At 41.8% G+C, this 21654-nt stretch overlaps 1 protein-coding gene across 1 annotated transcript in view; it reads left to right on the top strand.

The window, feature by feature from the left end:
• The first annotated feature begins 929 nt into the window (after positions 1-929).
• Positions 930-21654, top strand: part of TMPRSS7 (transmembrane serine protease 7) — a 51706-nt gene continuing 30981 nt past the window's right edge. The window contains exons 1-8 of the mRNA XM_052643792.1: positions 930-977; positions 3814-4021; positions 10432-10562; positions 15216-15283; positions 16822-17015; positions 18772-18810; positions 19555-19783; positions 21225-21355. Of these exons, the coding sequence (XP_052499752.1) occupies positions 930-977; positions 3814-4021; positions 10432-10562; positions 15216-15283; positions 16822-17015; positions 18772-18810; positions 19555-19783; positions 21225-21355 (1048 nt within the window). The remainder of the gene's footprint in view (positions 978-3813; positions 4022-10431; positions 10563-15215; positions 15284-16821; positions 17016-18771; positions 18811-19554; positions 19784-21224; positions 21356-21654) is intronic.

A 21654-nucleotide genomic window follows, 5' to 3' on the forward strand; every position in this document is an offset into this window, starting at 1 on the left:
GGTTTTCTGAGGACTGCAAGAGGAGAGGAAGTAAAAAAGGAAACCAAAAAACCTCTTGAACAGGGATTTTTAGAGAGTGTAGCTAGAAAGCTGAGAGCAGAATTAGAAAGTGAGGCTTCTGGAGTTGGCATGAGATGCCAGCAAGAGAAATGGGTATGTGTTGGGGTGGGGAAGAATTTTTAAAAAATATTTATTTATTTGGCTGCACTGGATCTTAGTTGGGGCACTTGGAATCTTTAGTTGCTGTATGCAAAATAAGTTCTTAGTTGTGGCATGTGGAATCTAGTTCCTGAGCTCCGTGCGTTGGGAGGGTGAGTCTTAGCCACTGGACCACCAGGGAAGTCCCTCTTTTTTTTTTTTTAAATTGAGGCAAAACTGTCATGAAACATCATATAATTTCAGGAGCACAACATTATAAATTGATATTTATATACATTACAAAAGGGGTCATCATCCTAAGTCTAATCACTACCCATCACCATACAATTGACTTCCTTTATGCATTTCACCCTCCCCTGGGCAGTGTAGGGATTTCTAAGAAGCAATGCTGAGGGTTAGAAGTTAGATCTCTTAATATTCCTTTGTAGATGCAGGCAAACATTTAAAAGACTTGTAAATATCTGGGGGTTGTTGGATTGTATCCTCCTGAAGCAAACTTGCCTTGAGGCTGGGCTCTAGGAGGCCTGATTCAGAGTAACATTAAGAAGTCTTTAGTTGGGATTTGTGAAGCTCTCTGCTAGGTCCCTTTAACATTCACTATATAGCAATGAGGCAGCTTCAGTTTCTGAACTGGAGCCGGTGGAGGTAAATTGATTCCATCCCTCTAGCTAGCTTGAATATGGCAACCAGTTCTTCTCAAGCGGGAAAGTAAGGGTCTGAAAAGCTGGCTTTGAAGCACCTCTGGATGTTCACCTGCAGAACACCTAAAAATGGACAAAGAAAACAGAAATATTTCATCCAAAGCTGTTGATGTGAATGTAAGTACATTGTGAGAAACCTTCTCTGTTACTTGAATGCCATTTATTGTTGACCTTGTTAGTAAAACGAGACTGAGTCACTTTAAAAAAATGAAGGAAACAATAATAAAATACTTAACCTTCCTTTGGTACTTAATGGACTTTACAAATATGAGCTTGTTTTAAAGTGCTCTACTTGGTAATTGATTTGCAGCTGTTTTTCTAAAACTCCAGGGAAATTGTACTGATCTCTATACAAATTCCATTTTAAAATTTAATCAGGGCTAACTGAGACTGCCTGTAATGTGTTCCCGCACTTAAAGACCCAACTTTGGCCTTGTTAGTTCATCATGGCCTAGCACTGCTCAAAGTTTTCCTTTTTACTTCTTGGGGGGTATACTTTAAAGTAGCTTGACGCCATAGTCAACTCATCCTATAACAGAAAGTTTTCTTTTTAGAAACAGCATCCTCAGTCCTACAGAACATCACATTCGATGAACTCTGGTCTAGTTCAATTTCACTGGGAGGCATGCAAGCTAGATTTCACTCCAGGGGTTGACAAGAGTGTTTTGCACAAAGAATGAGGGAGCCATGAATAATTTAGAATGTTCTTGGCCACACATTATCCCATTAATTGGTAGGATTAAAGACTGGAAGACATGTACTTCGTAGGGAACAGTGAGAGAGAGTAAGAGAGAATGAGAACACTCTTAGAGGAGAGCTCAAAAGAGGAATTATTTCTTTAATATTGGTGTTCCGCATTCTTGCCTTTAAAAGAATGTGTGGTTAAAAGTTATTTCATCATTGATGTTTAGTTACCTTGACATGTATAAATCTCTCCTTCAACGAAGCTGAACTCTCACTTACATTATTAAAGAATTCACTGCATCAAATGACAGAGTAGAGGAGAAAAAAAAAAAGAGAGGAGGGCAAAGAGTTAAATAATATCCTTTTTTTCCTGTCGCTGTTGCAGACAACACTTTGTATGTCAATATGCTAAAACTGGTAATTTTCTAATCTAACATGAGTCTCCTATTTCATTCTGTATTTTTTGATCATTTTTTCATTTGTGATTGAGAAACTGAATTATTGTTCAGGCCAGTCGCTGACTTCTAGAGTATGCCTGTGAGGCGATGGTAAAACAAGCACTTGACCCCTGTCCTTCATCGCCACACAAACTGAAGGAGGAAAGGAACAGGCTGAGCTGACTCCATCCTGAAAAAGAAGGAAGCTCCATCTTACATTCCCAGTGATCTTTGGAGTATCGGGCTGCTTGCATTTTCAGTGAACTTTGGACTATGTGCCAGGTAGCCATGGAGATAACACACCTGCAGCAGAACAGGCCTCACGGACTGATAAACACCAGATTCCGTACCAAGATTTCCCACAGTCAGAAAGAATGCAATAATCCTCTCTGTGGCCAATCACCTTGTAACCTTCAGGGCACCCATTGGTGTAGGCTACAATGTATGCCAGCTGACCCTTCTGATTATGAGTCATGGCTGTAACCTGACTGTATTTCCCTTTAACATTTTCCAGGCTAGGTTTAAGGAATTCGGGGATAGGGTCTTGAGTACGAACACTTAAGGTATGTAAGGTTTTCACAAAAGTCGGTCAGGGTCCCTGGCTAAAGAGGAAACTCTGCCTCGGACCCCCCAGTGTAATAAACTGCAGTCCACTACCCATGCTGTCCTTCTGAGTGAGTTTGCTTCCCAGAGCATTTGGCTACAACAAAACAAGAGAATCATTCTGAACTTTTCTCTTTATTGAAGCCAAACTCAGCCTCTGTACTTGGACAAAGAATTGATTTTCAGCGACAGTTTTTGATGAAGTAGAAAAAATAGCTTTATTGCTTTGGTAGTCAAAAGGAGCCACAACAGGCTAATGTCCTCAGAATTGTGTGTCCCAACCTGGAGGGGATAGTGAGAAATTTTATAGTAATGGTTCACAGAGGTTACGACCAGTTTGTGGACCACCTTCTGATTGGTTGGTGGTGAGGTAAGTGGGAGTCAACATCATTAACCTTCTGGTTCCAACCAGTCTGGGATTTACATGCTTGTGGGCAGCATACCATTAATTTCTCCTACCTGGTAGGGATTTCAGTATCTGCAAAATGGCTCAAAAATATTGTTATGTGTATCCCTTGATGGAGAACCAAGACTCTGACCCAAGGCTGGACTATTGTTCCTCCCTTGTCTCTGCATCCACCCTTCCCTAGTTAGCAACAGTTTGAACCTGCTTGTTGGAACTCAGGAAAGGTAATGGAGGCTGAATGAAGCCCATTTCCTGTAGTCAAGAAATGGGGGACACAGAACAGCTTTTGTGTCCAGGAACCCCTGGACACAGGGAGGTCCTGCTTGGTTTCATGACCACCGGTTCATGAAGCCATAATTAGGATATCAGTTCGTTTCTCTGAGGAACTCACTTCTATTCTTACTGTCAATCCTGCCTCAGCCTAGAAGACACTGATTGTGGGAAAAAAAGCTATATATATTGCAAACACATACATTCCCAGAGATGTGGACTCATGAATCAACCCACATAGAATCCTAACTGTCTGCCCTTTAGGTCCTTTAGTCTTCACTTACATAAAATTCAGGTCTATCCTCTCTAGTATCTATTTAGCAGAATTGGAAAGTTGAGGGGAGAACCTGGATAAAATTTCACTGGAGTTCATATACTGTTTTGTTTTTTTTTTTTCTGATTGGTCTTAATTGTGTGATTCAGTGCAAGTCGTTGCTTATGTAGAGCATTTGATTTATGCAGGCCTGTTAGCACTAAGATTCTCCTGACTGAGTGGTTGTATTTAACCCCTAGACTACTTCTAATTGTTAACACATCTCTCATTCTTTTGAAGATATCCAATATCTCAGTTCAGGTCATCAGTGCCCCAGGGAAGTTGCCAGGGAGACGACCACCAAGAAAACCCATCGCCGGAGCCAAAGCCAAGAAGCAACTCAAGAAGAAAGCTCCCTTTTGGAACGTCCAAAACAAAATCATTCTTTTCACAGTATTTTTATTCATCCTAGCGGTCATAGCCTGGACACTGCTGTGGCTCTACGTCAGTGAGTGGAAATCCCTTGTTCCTTTGGTGTTAGGGCTTGCCCCGAGGGTTCTATTGGCAATGCAGGTCCCATCTGCCCTTGGGTGTTTCTGATAGAATTTTCTTACTTCTTAGACTGAAAGCCATTTTCAAAACTGTTGAGGTTTTAAGGAAGAAGCCAGAATTGTCTTTCCCATTTCTTAGTTTACCACCACTGCTTTCTTCCCAGAGGAGCAGAGATACCAGCAAGAGAAGACCTGAGGAAAATGCTTGGGAGCTTTTGACTGGTTCAGAAATGTAACATATTTTTAGCTGTGAAAAATGAATGGAATGCTAAGCTGTTTTATTTCCTCATCCACCCACTCAGGCCTGTTGCTAGGCAACCTCATGCTTCCAGCTCCCTGCACTTCAGTTTACTAATGCACCTTTCTCTTCTTTGTTTTTATGTTGTTTATGCAGTTGATTGTGTTTTTGTCAATCTTACTGATGCTTTTGGATAGGAGTAATAACTAAGTTCTTCCGTAGAGAGTAGTTACCCAAGCAGCTCAGTAACTATAGCATTTATTGATTTATGCTGGACTTCCCACCCTACACATGATTATATTTAATGCAAGATACTCTCAAGGGTATTAAAATTTGATTGGAAAACTAAATTATAGGCAAAGAATTAATGAATATTGTCTTGAGAAGTTCAGGTCAATTATATATAGAAATTGATCAGCTATGATTTGTGTGGTACTATGCATCAGGCACACCAAGATGCATCTCCTACTTTTAAAAAGCTCAGAGATGCATTTTCTACTTTCAAAAAACTCACAGCTCAGTGCTGGAGAGGGAGTGAGGACAGATTTTTTTTTTTTTTCTTAAGCAATTACTTTGAAGTCACCGAAGGGAAGCATCCAACAACCTGTTCAGGGATCGAGTCTAGACAAGGCTTCATGAACTGGCTTCTGAGAATTCATTTGACACAGCCTGGGAGGGCCGGCTATGAGCTGGACCCTGTGAAAGGCATGGAACAGAGTGGTAGACAGGAAAGAATCTGTCTTTACAGACTAGTGAAGGCAGTCAAGTCAATGAGCAATTAAGACAAACACAAAAGACACACAGCCCCATCCCAGAGCAAACCAACTTATTTCCCATCAGTTCTCTGCCAGCCCTAAACTGATGTATTTGCATTGCCTAGCACATTCATATAAAGTTTTGGGACATCACTATGATGAGGTAATTTGTTGGTTGTCTGAATATCAGAGAAGGGCATTTCAGAAAGACAGGCTAGTATGAGGAAAGGAAAACAGGTATGAATAAAAGAATTGTTTCACAAACAACAGAGGTTAGTTTTGATACATGAAATTTGAGCATGGAGGGTGGCCTTGAAAAATGTTAAAAAACAAAAATTCAACCAAGTAAATCTAGTGATATAATTGGCTTTATGTACTTGCTCATGAATCACAGCATCCCATCTATTAATAGTCAATAAAATAGTAAATGGTAAATACTAGCAAATAAATCAATAAGTACTATTTTATTTAATAGTAAATAAAAACCTTGGAGCTGGTGAACAAAACGGAAGATTTTATAAGCAGAAGGAGGGTGGGACAAGGAGGCTATTAGCAGGAGAAAAGACAGAATTGTTCTGGGCAGCCCCTCAGATCTTGGGGGAGCAGGGGTCTTTTATCATGCGGTTTCCCTCTAGGGTTGATCAGGAATTTTCAAATTGTCTGTTTAAAGGTCACATTCCCCGGAGAGAGTGAAACTGCAATTAAGCCTTTTTCTTTATAATTTTATTTATTTATTATTATTTTCAAATTTATTTTTTGGCTATGCTGGGTCTTTGTTTCTTTGTGCAGGCGTTCTCTTGTGCATGGGGGAAGGGGCTTCTCATTGTGATGGTTTCTCATCGCTGCAGAGCACAGCCTCCAGGGTGAGCGGGCTTTAGTAGTTGTGGTACATGGACAGGGCATGTGGCATCTTCCCAGACCAGGGATCAAACCTGTGTCCTCTGCACTGTCAGTCAGATTCTTATCCACTGCACCACAAGAGAAGTTCTGCAATTAGGTCTTAATTTGCAGTCATGGGGGCAAAAGACTCCATTTGGGGCTTGTGATATTTTATATTTTTTTGGATGCACCTTGAGGCTTGTGGGATTTTATTTCCAGAGTCCAAACTCTGTCCATTAGCAGTGAGAGCATGTAGTCTTAACCACTGGAGCAACAGGAAATTTCCATGTGATTTTTTTTTTTAACAGAAATGAGGTGGACAGCTCATCTGGAAGACCATTTGTTGTTGAATGCAAGCTTGTTCAATGCACCAAATAAACCATAATATTGGAGGCTGGAGTAGAGAAAGGTTTATTGCAGGGGTCAGCAAGGAGAATGGGTGACTTATGCTCTAAAGTCCCCAATGGTTTGCAGGGAGAAGTTATTACAGATAAAAAACCTGGACTGAGGACTGCTGGGTATACAACTATCCTCTAATTGGTTGGTGAGCTAACAGGGTGGTATTCAAGGATTCTTGTGCTTAGCCTGAAGTTACCATCCTCCATCTGTATGGGTGGTTCCTGCAGAAGAACCAGGATCCTGGACTATAGTTTCTTGATTGTTCCTTTGTTTCTGCATTCTTCTACTTCCCTGATTTTTTATAAATCAGAAAACGGGGAACACAGAAAGGCTTTTGTGCCTAGGAGGGCCCCACAGGGTCCTGCTCAGTTTCACAAGCAGGGATTGTATGTTGACCTGAGCAGAAGAGTTAGATAAATGTAAGCTGGCTAAACTGAACTCTCTTGCGTTGTTTATCCCTCGAATACCTACAGATAGAAGAAGGAAGCTCACCACCTGTGAGCTTCCAGGTGGTCAGAGCTTTCATTTAAATTTTAAGAATCTGCAACAGAAAAAGCAAACAAACAAACAAACACCTAAGAATGACTTTGTTAGTAAAATCAGAGACAGAAACAAATGCTTCTTTATACAAGAGGCCTAATGAGGCAAAGTGGTGTGTCCAAGGTTACATAACTGTTGTTGAACCCAAGTTCATGTGCCCAACTCACAGTGAAGCCAAGCAAATTGCAATGTCAGAATTTGGAGCAAGAAAGGTTTATTTTATGAGCCAAGCAAGGAGAATGGGCAGCTCATGCTCAAAAGATGCTAACTCCCTGATGGTCTTCAAGGAAGAGTTTTTAAAGGAAAATTTTGTGAATGTGGGCCGAGGGGTGTGTGACTTTCTTCTGATGGTTGGTGGTGAGATAACAAGATGGTATGTCAGAAATCTCAACCTTCTGGTTCAATCTGTTTCAATCTCAGCCTTCTGGTTCAAGCCAGTCTGGAGTCCACGTGTTTGTGCTCAGACTGACGTCGCCATTCTCCACCTGTTTGGGGGCCTTAGTTCCTATGCTGCTGCTAGGTTGCTTCAGTCGTGTCTGACTCTGTGCGACCCCATAGACGGCAACCCACCAGGCTCCCCCATCCGTGGGATTCTCCAGGCAAGAACAGTGGAGTGGGTTGCCATTTCCTTCTCCAATGCATGAACGTGAAAAGTGAAAGTGAAGTCGCTCAGTCGTGTCTGACTCTTAGCAACCCCATCGACTGCAGCCTACCAGACTCTTCCGTCCATGGGATTTTCCAGGCAAGAGTACTGGAGTGGGGTGCCACTGCCTTAAGAACGCAAAGATATAGACCAGATTGTGATTGTTAGGTAGTAAGAATAGGAAAAATGAGTCCAGAATGACAGTGACTAAAAGACAAGGAAGGGAAAATCTTGCGAAAATAGAACAAAGGAAGGTCAGAGGACGGAGTGAGGACCTCAGGTGGAGCAAACAGCACTCTTGGCTAGCCCAGTTTACATAGGGCAAGTCCGGGGGAGGAGAAAAAACATAAAAAGAGGAGCCAAAGGGCCAGGGCTCGCTCTCTGTCTCTCTCCTCTTTGTGTCTTTTGGGTCGGCAAGCCTTCCTGCCTCGAGGATGTATTTTCCTTTATTTTCTAAATAAAACTGAGCTGTAACTTGGAGCTGTGACACTGGCCCGTCCGAGGGCTGTAACGCTGGTCCGTCGCTTCAAATTTTTGTTGTGACAAAACAGAACTGAGGAAATGACACACTCCCCTGACATGATGTATATCCCTCGAGGAGGAACTAGGTCTCTGCTTTATCGCTGTACAATTGTTTCATGACCACATTTCCTTTATTTCTGCGTTCTTTCATTTCTAACTGGTAACCATTTGAATCTACCTTTTGTAACTCAGGGAAGGTCTGGGAGGATGAATCCTTTTTCCTACAAAAAAGAAATGGGGAAAACAGAAAGGCTTCTGTACCCAGCAGGCTCCCACAGGGTCTTGCTCTGTTTCAGTTCCCTCTTTTCTTAGAGGTGAACAGTTGTAGGACAAGAAAAGGAAGAGAGTTTTGGACAGAAAAGTTAGTCCTAAACTTGGCAGAGGAATTCAGTTTTAGAAGGCTCAACTTCATAACTTGAGAGAACAAATTTAGGACAGGAGCTCAGGCCTCTGGCCCCTCCCCACCCCTCCACAGGCTCACTACATGGCTAACGTGACCCCTGAATGGATCACACAGGGAGGTAGCTCCCCAGTCTTCATACAGGTTGCACCTTCTTTTTTTTTTCTTTTAATATTTGTTCCGCTGTGTCTGGTCTCAGGTATGGCATGCATGGAGATCTTTGTTGCATCATTCAAGACCTTCTGTTTTGGTACACAGACTCTCTAGTAGTGGTGTGCTGGCTCAGTAGTTGTGGCACTTGGGTTGCACCTTCTTTTTTTTTCTTTTAATATTTGTTCCGCTGTGTCTGGTCTCAGGTATGGCATGCATGGAGATCTTTGTTGCATCATTCAAGACCGTCCGTTTTGGTACACAGACTCTCTAGTAGTGGTGTGCTGGCTCCGTAGTTGTGGCACATGGGCATGTGGAATTCTAGTTCCCTGACCAGGGATTGAACCTGTGTCCCCTGCATTGCAAGGCAGATTCTTAACCACTGGACCACCAAGCAAATCCTGGTTGCACCTTCTTTTAATTCAGCCATCACTTATTTAGCATTTCCAGGTGCTGGGCATTGTTCTAAGAGAGACTGTTCTCTGTTTTCCTCTCCCCTCCTTCCCACCAACATTGATTGAGCTTGAAATCTGAGTCAGGCACTCACTACCCATGTTAAGGGCTGAGGAACAAAAAAATTTACTGTTCATTTAGAAAGGCAGAAATGCAGATGGAAGTTCTGATACCATGGGACATGTGTCTCAGCAAAGAAATATACCATGGCCATGAGAACCTGGGGGTGATGCCTCATAGCAATAAAACCTTGTAACAAAAAGGAAAGTCTGAAAAGAGAGTCCTCATCTCCCTAGGCTATTCTCAGGGATCTGAAGGCATCTCAAATATGGCAATATCTTTGTCTGTCTTGGCAGCAGTTTCTGGCTCAAATAATATCCAGTCCCGTGGTCCTCCTTGGACAGAATTTTTGAGCAGGCGTTACCTTACTGAGCGACTTCACTTTTCACTTTCTTCACTTTTCACTTTCATGCATTGGAGAAGGAAATGGCAACCCACTCCAGTGTTCTTGCCTGGAGAATCCCAGGGACGGGGGAACCTGGTGGGCTGCCGTCTATGGGGTCGCACAGAGTCAGACATGACTGAAGTGACTTAGCAGTATCTGACACTGGACTGAGGACCACACTTTGTGAATAAGCTCTCCATGCATTTCTCAGAGCTAAAGATCAGCCCAGCACCCACGGCATCATCCACAAAAGTCAGAAAGGAGATGAGAGACTTGGGGCTCAGTGGAGGTCAGCTGGGGGAGTCCTTCCCTCTTCACCCACTTGTGCTCGTGACACTCCAGAGCCTGGCAGTGTACATTTCTTACCCCCTTACCTGCCACAGACGCGAGACATGTGAACACTGTCTATGCTCTATGTTTTTGGCCCCTTAGTGACTCTGAAAGTGAAAGTTGCTCAGTCCTGTTGGGCTCTTTGCGACTCCATGGACTAAAGAGTCTATGTAATTTTCCAAGCCAGAATACTGGAGGGGGTAGCTTTTCCCTTCTCCAGGGGGTCTTCCCAACCCAAGGATCAAACCCAGGTCTCCTGCATTGCAGGTGGATTCTTTACCAGCTGAGCCACAAGGGAAGCCCAAGAATACTGGAGTGGGTAGCCTATCCCTTCTCCAGTGAACCTTCCTAACCCAGGAATTGAATCAGGGTCTCCTGTATTGCAAGCAGACTCTACCAACTGAGCTATCAAAAGTCCTTATTTAATGACTCTAGGACAGATGCTGATGGAAGAGATGTTGTAAACTACATTTAGAACTTCTCAGACTATGACCAGTAAAATACAAAACCGTCTAAAATAAAAGCGTTTTAGAACAGTGATACAGACATAGATCATGCCTTACCACCACACAGATGGGAAGGCATACTGACCACCTTTCCTCCTGTCTTACAGGTAAGACTGAAAGCAGAGATGCTTTTTACTTTGCTGGGATGTTTCGCATCACCAACATTGAGTTTCTTCCTGAATACCGACAGAAGGAGTCCAGGGAATTTCTGTCAGTGGCGCAGACTGTGCGGCAAGTGGTGAGGTGATGGCGGGAGCTGGGAGAGGCTGGGAAAGGTGAGGTCAGTAGGGGAGGGAGGGGGGCTCAAGGAAGAACTCAGGAAAACATGGGATTTAGCTCATCATGGTTGTAAGATAAAATCGCTATTTTATAGAATTATTTCTTTTTTTTCCACTGAAAATAAAAAGAAATGACTTCCTGAGCTTCAGTTTTTCTTATCTATAAAGTAAAGTAATTGGATCAGATGAACTTTAAAATGCCTTCTAGTACAGAAATTACATGCATGCTGATTAATTCTGTGATCCATACACATTTATTTCAAAACTGATACACTATCATCTCTTCACTTAAAAAAACCCACTTTTCCTATTATAGAACTAATTCGTATTTATTGTAAACATTTATAAAATTTAGAAAAAGTATTGAAAAAATAAAATCTCCTTTAATGCAATCTCCAGAGATAGAGCCTCTTTTGATTTTGGACCACACAGACATAGGATATAGCACAGAACTGGAGTATTAGTAGATAGTCAGTTTTATAATCTGACTTTTTCTTCTTAATATTGCATGTTTCTATGGGAGTACATAGTCTTTGAAAAAAACACATAAATTTTGATAGCTTTGAAGTTGGAAAGTCCCTTTTATTAGATATTTTAGTTGTTTCCAATTTTTGCTGTTACAATGTTATAACAAAACCACCAGGTAAGCTGTGTGTCTCTGATTACTTCCTTAGCTGAGTTCCTAGAAGTATAACTGGTCAAACAGAAAAATATCTATCATGGCCTTTCCTAAACATCAATTATCTCTCCAATTAGCCCAAAGAGGGAGACATTCTTTTTAAATCTCCTTAACATTTTTTTCCAATCCCAGGCAGTACTCCTCCATCCCCACCCAGAATCATTCCTCTCTACTGCTGGAGTGATCCTTCAACAATAACATTCCTCCTTTGGCATAAGGATAACATACTGATTCTGAAGAATGGCAGGCAAGCACTTTTCCAGATCTGTCCCCTGATCATCCCAGTCTCATTTTTCACCACTTTCTCCCACAGGAACTTTGTGAAATAAAGCAGTCTTTGCTTGGTATGAATAATCATTGCACATTATGAATAATCATTGCACTTACCTGTCTGGTGGCTCTGATTTCTCGTGTTACTCACTTTGGACCTAAACTTTTCTGTCCATCCTCTAGGGAATGAAATTCCTCCACCCGTCATTCATGATCCATCCAAAAAACTTTCTCAAAGCAACCCTCCCTGGCCTCCTGCAGACTCAATGCTGGCTTTGTGTAGACCCTGTCTGTATAGTTAGTACTGTGCTCAACCCATTTAATTATAACTATTTATCATCCCACCCAAGGAAGTAGGCATTTTTATCACCTCTTTACAGAATATAAAAGAGAGAAGGCGACAGGGGAAAGGAAGCTCAGTAGGCCAAGGTGACATGTTCTGTGTTGCACAGTGAATTTAAACTCGTGGATCATATTTTTCCATGATGCTGTATTATTTCCAAGGTTTCGGGAGTTTTGTGTTTTTCTCATGGGCCATTTGTTGTTCAGTCATGTCTGACTCTTTGCAACCCCATGGACATGCTGCACTCCAGGCTTCCCTATCCATCACCATCTCCCAGAGCTTGCTCAAACTCACGTCCATTGACTGGGTCATGCCATCCAACCTTTGTCCTCTGTTGTCCCCTTCTCCTCCTGCCTTCAACCTTTCCCAGCATCAGGGTTTTTTCTAATGAATTGGCTCTTCACATCAGGTAGCCAAAGTATTGGAGCTTCAGCTTCAGCATCAGTCCCACCAATGAATATTCAGGATTGACTTCCTTCAGTATTGACTGGTTTGATATCCTTGCAGTCCTAGGGACTCTCAAGAGTCTTCTCCAACACCACAGTTCAAAAGCATTAATTCTTCGGCACTCAGCCTTCTTTATGGTCAGACTCTCACATCCATACATAACTTCTGGAAAAACCATAACATTGACTAGATGGACCTTTGTTGGCAAAGTAATGTCTCTGCTTTTTAATATGCTGTCTAGGTTGGTCATAGCTTTTCTTCCAAGAAACAAGTATCTTTTAATTTCATGGGTGCAGTCACCATCTGCAGTGATTTTGGAGCCCAAGAAAATAAAGTCCATTACTTTTTCCATTGTTTCCCCATTCATTTGCCATGAAGTAATGGGACTAGATGCCATGATCTTAGTTTTTTGAATGTTGAGTTTTAAGCCAGCTTTTCCACTTTCCTCTTTCACCTTCATCAAGAGGCTCTGGTAGGTTAGGTAGGTGATTTTGCTGCTATGTAGCTACTATGTAAGAATGCTCAATTACTGCACAATTGCACTCATCTCACACGCTAGTAAAGTAATGCTTAAAATTCTCCAAGCCAGGCTTCAGCAATACGTGAACTGTGAACTTCCAGATGTTCAAAGCTGGTTTTAGAAAAGGCAGAGATCAAATTGCCAACATCTGCTAGATCATCAAAAAAGCGAGAGAGTTCCAGAAAAACATCTATTTCTGCCTTATTGACTATGCCAAAGCCTTTGACTGTGTGGATCACAATAAACTGTGGAAAATTCTGAAAGAGATGGAGATACCAGACCACCTGACCTGCCTCTTGAGAAACCTGTATGCAGGTCAGGAAGCAACAGTTAGAACTGGACATAGAGCAACAGACTGGTTCCAAAGAGGAAAAGGAGTACGTCAAGGCTGTATATTGTCACCCTGCTTATTTAACTTATATGCAGAGTACATCATGAGAAATGCTGGGCTGGAGGAAGCACAAGCTGGAATCCAGATTGCCGGGAAAATATCAATAACCTCAGATATACAGATGACACCACCCTTATGGCAGAAAGTGAAGAGGAACGAAAAAAACCACTTGATGAAAGTGAAAGAGGAGAGTGAAAAAGTTGGCTTAAAGCTTAACATTCAGAAAACTAAGATCATGGCAGCTGGTCCCATCACTTCATGGGAAATAGATGGGGAAACAGTGTCAGATTTTATTTTTGGGGGGCTCCAAAATCACTGCAGATGGTGATTGCAGCCATGAAATTAAAAGACGCTTACTCCTTGGAAGGAAAGTTATGACCAACCTAGATAGTATATTCAAAAGCAGAGACATTACTTTGCCAACAAAGGTCCGTCTAGTCAAGGCTATGGTTTTTCCAGTGGTCATAATGGATGTGAGAGTTGGACTGTGAAGAAAGCTGAGTGCAAAAGAATTGATGCTTTTGAACTGTGGTGTTGGAGAAGACTCTTGAGAGTCCCTTGGACTGCAAGAAGATCCAACCAGTCCATCCTAAAGGAGATCAGTCCTGGATGTACATTGGAAGGACTGATGCTGAAGCTGAAACTCCAATACTTTGGCCACCTCATGCGAAGAGTTGACTCATTGGAAAAGACCCTGATGGTGGGAGGGATTGGGGGCAGGAGGAGAAGGGGACGACAGAGGATGAGATGGCTGGATGGCATCACTGACTCGATGGACATGTGTTTGCGCGAACTCCGGAAGTTGGTGATGGACAGGGAGGCCTGTCGGGCTGTGATTCATGGGGTCGCAAAGACTCAGACACGACTGAGCGACTGAACTGAACTGAGTAAAGGGAACCCACTCCAGTGTTCTTGCCTGGAGAATCCCAGGGATGGAGGAACCTGGTGGACTACCTTTTATGGGGTCGCACAGTCGGACATGACTGAAGTGACTTAGCAGCAGCAGCAGCAGGAAGGGGAATACAGGGGAAGACTTGGTAGAAGAAACTGGTTTTAGAAATGCTAAGTAAGGGCACACTATCAGTTGATTGAAGTAGCTCTCTTTTTGAGATCCATTTATGGTGTTAAAAAAAAATTCCTGGAGACTGGAGAGTTCTGAAGGGAGATGTAAAATCCTGGTGGCTCAGAGGTTAAAGCGTCTGCCTCCAATGAGGGAGACCCGGGTTTGATTCCTGGGTCGGGAAGATCTCCTGGAGAAGGAAATGGTAACCCACTCCAGTATTCTTGCCTGGAGAATCCCATGGATGGAGAAGCCTGGTAGGCTACAGTCCACGGGGTCGCAAAGGGTCGGACACGACTGAGCGACTTCACGCCACTCTCTACTCTCTACCGTGGGTATTACTCGCCCTCTAGTGGCTAATTTAGGAATGTGTCCTTGAGGATATACATTTTCCATGGTATACTTTGATAGAAGAGATTGGGTCAAATGCTTTGAAAATGTGCTTAAAGGAATTTTACTTATTGTGGGGAAAATTTACTATTGGAGTAGCATAATTCTGAAGTTAAGCTTGATTAGGGTATCTGCTGTGCTAAGTCACTTCAGTCGTGTCCAACTCTGTGTGACCCCACAGACGGCAACCCACCAGGCTCCCTTATCCCTGGGATTCTCCAGGCAAGAGTACTGGAGTGGGTTGCCATTTTCTAGGGTATCTAAAGACAGCAATAAATGAGTAGAGGTAACTGAGTAATTTTCACCAACAGCGGAATGACAGTAACTCTGATACAGGAAGTAATACATTATTTTAATGCAAAGAATAATGCCTGAGTTTGGCATTAGAAGTCTTTAGCTTGAGCCTGGCTTTTCTCCTTGCTAACTGTCAAAGCTTGGACCTATAGAATGCTGGGTACTGTGCATGGAAGCCAAGTTTGAAAGACTTCAGATACCTTTGTTCTTCTGTTGCAGATAAACCTGGTTTATACAACATCTGCCTTCTCCGAATTTTACAAGCAGTCTGTAGTTGCAGATGTCAGGTATGGAAAGTCCCTTGCTTTGGGACTTCTACATTCACTGCCGTAAATTCCTCACAATGGTGTGGAAGGGCTGTAATAACACCATTTGCAAGTAACTTCTTGGGGAGAGTTGTGGGTTAATACCCTTTTAGCACAATTGTGATCCAGATCTTTGTCATGCTGAGGTTTTCTCTTCCTTTACTGAAACTCACCAGGAGCTCCCCTGGAGAAGGAAATGGCAACCCATTCCAGTATTTTTGCTGGGAAAATCCCATGGACAGAGGAGCCTGGTGGGCTAAAGCCCATGGAGTCACAAAGAGTCAAACACGACTGAGAGACTGAACAGACACAAACACCCGGAATTAACCTGGACCTCTGTACTAATGCTGCTAGGCAAAGTGGCCATAAACATGTCCACTACCATTAGGTGAAGGCAAAAATAAAACACTGATTGATGTATTTCAAAATATGTTCAGTAAAAAGCTAGTGGCTGGAACTCTTCTGAGAAAAAAAGCATCCCATGGTCAAATGATTTTTAGGAAAATTTGTGTGCTGTGTACTGTATCTTGCCTTCCCCCACCTCCGCTATATCTGCAGAGATTCACAATTCATTTTGGCAGATTAAAGGCACTAAGAAAGTCTTGTAGTAAAGCAGTTTGTTTCCTTTCCTCCACTTTCCATTTCCCAAAATATGTGTGGTAGAACGCTATCTTATGTTTTTTTCATAAACATGACAATGTTTATGTCTTAGGAGATTCTGCTCCAAGAGCAAACTGAAGCAGGAGCAGCTACCTGAAAACCAAATTAGGCTTGAATTCTAGATTTGTTACTCAGCAGCTGTATGATTTTGAGTTGACCCTCATTTCTTCATGTGTAAAGTCGGAAGAGTAATAGGACCTTCCTCACAGGATTAATGGGATAAAGCAGATTTAGCACTGTGTCTAAAGATCCCGAGGTATCAAACATTCTAACTGTTGTTATGTGTAATGGCGGTGAACATTGATTGATACCCATAGAAACAGTGTATTCTCCATGCTGCTGCTGCTAAGTTGCTTCAGTCGTGTCTGACTCTGTGTGACCGCACAGACGGCAGCCCACCAGGCTCCTCCATCCCTTGGATTCTCCGGCAAGAACACTGGAGTGGGTTGCCATTTCCTTCTCCAATGCATGAAAGTGAAAAGCGAAAGTGAAGTCACTCAGTCGTGTCTGACTCTTCATGACCCCATGGACTGCAGCCCACCAGCCTCCTCCATCCATGGGATTTTCCAGGCAGGAGTACTGGAGTGGGGTGCCACTGCCTTCTCCGGTATTCTCCATGGAGATGCAAAATATACTAATGGTTCTAGATCTGAATCCAGTGCAAGAATACACATATCAAGATGCTTTTCTTTCTAAATTCCCATAAAAGTGGTCAATGGCTTCCTAAAGAAGGAAGTTATATTTATTGAAGGGTGTGCTCGTTGGTTTCACCTTGAATTTATCAGTTGGGTCACTGGCTCCTTGTGAATGTCTACTTCCGAAGAGGTATATCCCTGAACTTCTTTCTCTTTTCACTGTAGCAGTAACAACAAAGGTGGCCTCCTTGTCCACTTCTGGCTTGTATTTGTCATGCCTCATGCCAAGGGCCACATCTTCTGTGAGGACTGTGTGGCTGCTATCTTGAAGGACTCCATCCAGACAAGCATCATAAACCGGACCTCTGTGGGGAGCCTGCAGGGTCTGGCTGTGGACATGGACTCCGTGGTACTAAATGGTGATTATTGGGTAATTCTTCTTCAAGCTCTCCTTCCAGCTGTACTCTTGATACTGTTTTATCATAATCAATGTTGTCACGAAGTACAGTCTTCCCTCTGTGTCCACGGACTCTGCATTCATGGATTCAACCAACCATGGGTTCAAAATATTCAGGAAAAAAAAATCCAGAAAGTTCCAAAAAGCGAAACTTGAATTTGCTGCAGGCTGGCAAATTTACACAGCATTTATGTTGAATTAGCTACTATAAGTAATCTTGAGATGATCTGAAGTATACCAGAGGATGTGCATGGATTTTAATGCAAATACTATTCCACTTTATACAAAGGACTTGAGTGTCCTTGGATTTTGGTGTCCTTGGGGGTAGTCTTGGATCCAGTTCCTGGTGGATATTGAGAAATGACTGTATTCTTTTCCACAATCTCAGTGGAACAGGATTAGCTAAAGACTCTGGAGGTACATTGATAAAGAAAGTTGCTAAATGCTATATACAATGATTAGACAACAGAATTAGGGTCAAACATATTTATGAAATATATTATGAAATATATAAAATGTAACAGGGCTTCCCTTGTGGCTCAGATGGTAAAGCGTCTGCCTACAATGTGGGAGACACGGGTTCGATCCTTGGGTCGGGAAGATCCCTTGGAGAAGGAAATGACAACCCACTCCAGTATTCTTGCCTGGAAAATCCCATGGACGGGGGAGTCCAGTAGGCTACAGTCCATGGGGTTGCAAAGAGTCAGACACGACTGAGCGATTTCACTTCACTTCACTTCATATTTATGAAATTAAATTTATTAAAGTGTATCCTTCCCTATGGGGCTTCCCTAGTGGCTCAGTGGTAAAGAACTTGCCTGACAATGTAGGAGACACGGATTCAATCCCTGGGACTGGAAGATCCCTTGGAGAAGGAAGTGGCAACCTGCTCCAGTATTCTTACCTGGAATATCCCAAGGACAGAGGAGTCTGGCAGGCTACAGTCCATGGAGTCACAAAAGAGTCGGATAGAACCGAGTGACTAAACAACAAACCCTCCCCTATGCTTAATTTGGCTGCAGGCATCTTCAGACCAAGGCTCCAAGGGACAAAGTCCTGAAGAAGGAAAGTTTCCCTGAGGTTTACTTTGCTTGTTTCTTCCTTTGTTCAGACAGACCTGTGTCTATGTTCTATAGTGTGTTCCAATGCTCCAAAATGGCCTGCTCCATAGCACAGTCAAAACGCAAACTCCATCACTTGTCTTAACAGGAAAGTGGTTTAATTATTATTTAACCCCAAATGTATGCACCTTTCTATTTTGATTTAAGTTAGATAGATAGATATAAGCGGGCATATAGTAGGTAGATGAAAAGTATTTGGAATAAGTAATGAATGAATGGAAAATGTCTAGTGGAAAATTCTGTACCACATACACTATTTCAGATGCAAAAGCAGTTATTTTCATATTTTGTTGGTTTTTTTGTCGTAAAAAGTGTTTAAAACTTGTGACCACAGATGATTTGAAGCATAAAAGTAAAGAGAATAGTTTAGTGAACTCTTACACCCTTCATTCAGCTTCAACAACTATCAACTCCTTACTGTTCTATTTGATCTCTAAACACCTAAATGACTTCCTTGACCTTACAGGATTATTTTAAAGCAAATCTCAGATATACTGATTGCTTTTAAATGACTGAAAATATTTTTACTAAGCAAAATTCTGACAAACTGATTTCTGGGACTGACAGGTTTTTTTTCTATGTACTTTTTCATTGCAGCTGGTCTTCGGTCAGATTACTCTTCAACCATAGGATCTGGTAAATTCTATCTGTGGTTTCTTCCCTGCCCTTCCTCCCCCAACCCATGTCCCTGCCTACAAATCTATATCCTTTCTGGCTGTACCTTTCCTGTTCAATGGTATTTGTTAGTGTTCTTTCAGTTGCAAGTGACAAATGGATATTCAAACTAGGTTAAGCATGAAGGAAACTTGATTGACTCATATAACTGGGATATACATAGAGTATGTTGGTTGCAGACATGGTTGGGTCCAGATTCTAAGATAAAATATCATCAGGACTCTGCATTTTTGCTTTCTTCTGTTGAGGCTTCATCAAGTGGTTCTTCCATTGTGGTGGCATAAATGGCCACCAGCAGATCCAAGCTTATAATTTATCAGTTTAGCAACCCTGAAGGAAAAAAAGAAAACCTCACCTATATTTCATGATAGTTCCTGCAGAAGTCCTGGCACTGAGTCTCATTGTCTCAAACTGGCTGATATGCCACTTCCCGAACCAGCTTCTTTGGCTCTGATTGGTCAGTCTTCATTGTGTGCTCACCTCTGGATCTAGGGGTGAGTTTAACCCCAATGAAGCCATGTAGAGGATGGTTTCTCAAAGTAAAATCTAGGCACTGTTATCAGAAGATATGAGAGTGGATTCTAGGCTAGCAAAAGCAGCAGATATTCTCCATGTGAGCTCTTTTGTTGTTTATTTTTTTATAAAGATTTCTAGAAAAATCATTCTTAAAACAAAACAAAGCAAAACCAAGTGCTGTCTCCGCAGACAAAGGCTGCTCCCAGGACTTCTACGCAGATCACCTGTCTCTCCGCTACCCTCTGGAGATTTCAACAACCTCAGGGAGGCTGCGGTGCCACTTCAAGCTGGTGGCCATAGTGGGCCATCTGATCCGACTCTCGATAGAGTCTGTCCAGATTGAAGCCGACAGCTGTGTCACTGACTCCCTGACCATTTATGACTCTCTCTTGCCAATCCGGAGCACCATCTTGTACAGGTATGATGCAGGCACTCTAGTGGGCAAGTGAGAAGAGCTTTTATGACGTCTCTCTTTTGCAGTGTGTGGGTTGCCCTTGGATTTTTTTAAATCATTTTTGTGTATGTTCATGAGGTTGGAGATTGACCCATGCCTTAGCTAGTGCCCCATGGATTAGCCAGAGCCTATCAGACACAATGTTTCTTTCCACTTGTAGCATACAACAGTCAAAATCAGTACAGTGGGAACTTCGGTCAGTAGTTTTGATATATAACAGATTTGTGGGGGGTGGGGAACCTTAATTTTACTTCATTACAATCACAGTGAAGGCCATTGTTTCAGTAGAATGTTTAAATATGCCCTCCTCCAGGGGATCTTCCTGACCCAGGGATTCAACCCACAACTCTCTGTCTCCTGCATTGACAGGTGGGTTCTTTATCACTAGAGCCACCTGGGAAGCCCGTTTGAATAAATATTCTGTTATGATTACATAGCTGTAGAAAAATAAAATTTTTCCTAATTATAAAGATAACACAATGTTCAATGTGAAAGTGAGGTCAATCAGAGAAAACAATGTTAATTATTTTGCATTTCCATTACCCAGAAAAAATAAATGTTATAGTTTTGCATATATTCTTTCATTCATACATGTACATTATTCTACACATATATACATATCTTAGTATTTTCTACTTACTAGTAGACATCTTTTTGTGACTGTTTAATAGTTTGATAACCTAGTAATGTCAGTAGGCTTTATTAAGAATTTGTTATTTTTACTCATTGTGCTAAAAGACATACAAGTTATCCTATCATTTTTAATAGTTTTTATGCATATATAGAATAATATTTTTGCAAGTGTTATTTCTTCATATTTTGGTGGTGAATGAACATGTTAAAAATTCAGTGTCTAAAAATTTGTAATGAAAAGTACTTGTGACTAATTCTTATCCCTCAATCATTGTTATTGGTTTCTTTTCAGTATTCCCAGACACAGTTAGTTATTATCTCATTTAATCCCCATCACAATGCTATGAGGAGTATACTATTATTATTACTACCATTTCAGAGTTGTGAAACTGTCATTTATGAGGAATTAGTTACTTCATTGCTCAGTTAAGTGATGGAGCTAAGTTTCAAACCCAGTTTTCCCTGGTGAAGAGCTATTGAATTTTGCCATTAAATACCCTTCAGGTATACCTTGTTTGCTCTCAAGGAGGGTCCAGTGACAGCCATCCAGGAGCATTCTTCCATAGTCACTGGACAAAAATTTCTGTACCTATATCAGCTCCCCTCCATCTGTAGTGTCCTGTGGCAACTAACTGATGAAGACCTGGCTGGCAAAGTCCAAAACATGAGAATCGTGCAGATGGCCCAAGAAATGTGCAGAATTAGTGGGGATGAAGGTCCAACCCTCAACAACGTATTATTTATGCACTTTTGTTTTGTTATCTGGTTTCAGAATTTGTGAACCTACAAGAACATTAAAATCATTTGTTTCCACAAATAATCTCATGTTGGTGACATTTAAGTCTCCTCAGGTATGGAGGCTATCAGGAATTCGGGCATATTTTGAAGTCATTCCAGAACAAAGTAAGTCTTTCCCAGTTGAAATAAGTTATGAGAAATACTTGTTTTGATAAGATACTCCAGTCATATCTCTCCTGAGGCTATGTTGTAATACTAGTTGCATTACGTCAGGATCCTGAGTCAGGGTCTGATCAGAAGAGGGGCATCTTTTATTAGTTATTCTAACAGAGAGGATTTAATATACAAAACTGTTAGCTCAGTTGTAGAGGTATGAAAATGGGTATCTCAAAAGGCAAAAAAAAAAAAAAATCCCATAAAAACATGAAAACAAAAAGACTGTAAGTTATTACATTTGTAACACA

The sequence above is a fragment of the Budorcas taxicolor genome, chromosome 1 (genome assembly GCF_023091745.1).
Source record: "Budorcas taxicolor isolate Tak-1 chromosome 1, Takin1.1, whole genome shotgun sequence".
In the NCBI taxonomy this organism is placed as follows: Eukaryota; Metazoa; Chordata; class Mammalia; order Artiodactyla; family Bovidae; genus Budorcas; species Budorcas taxicolor.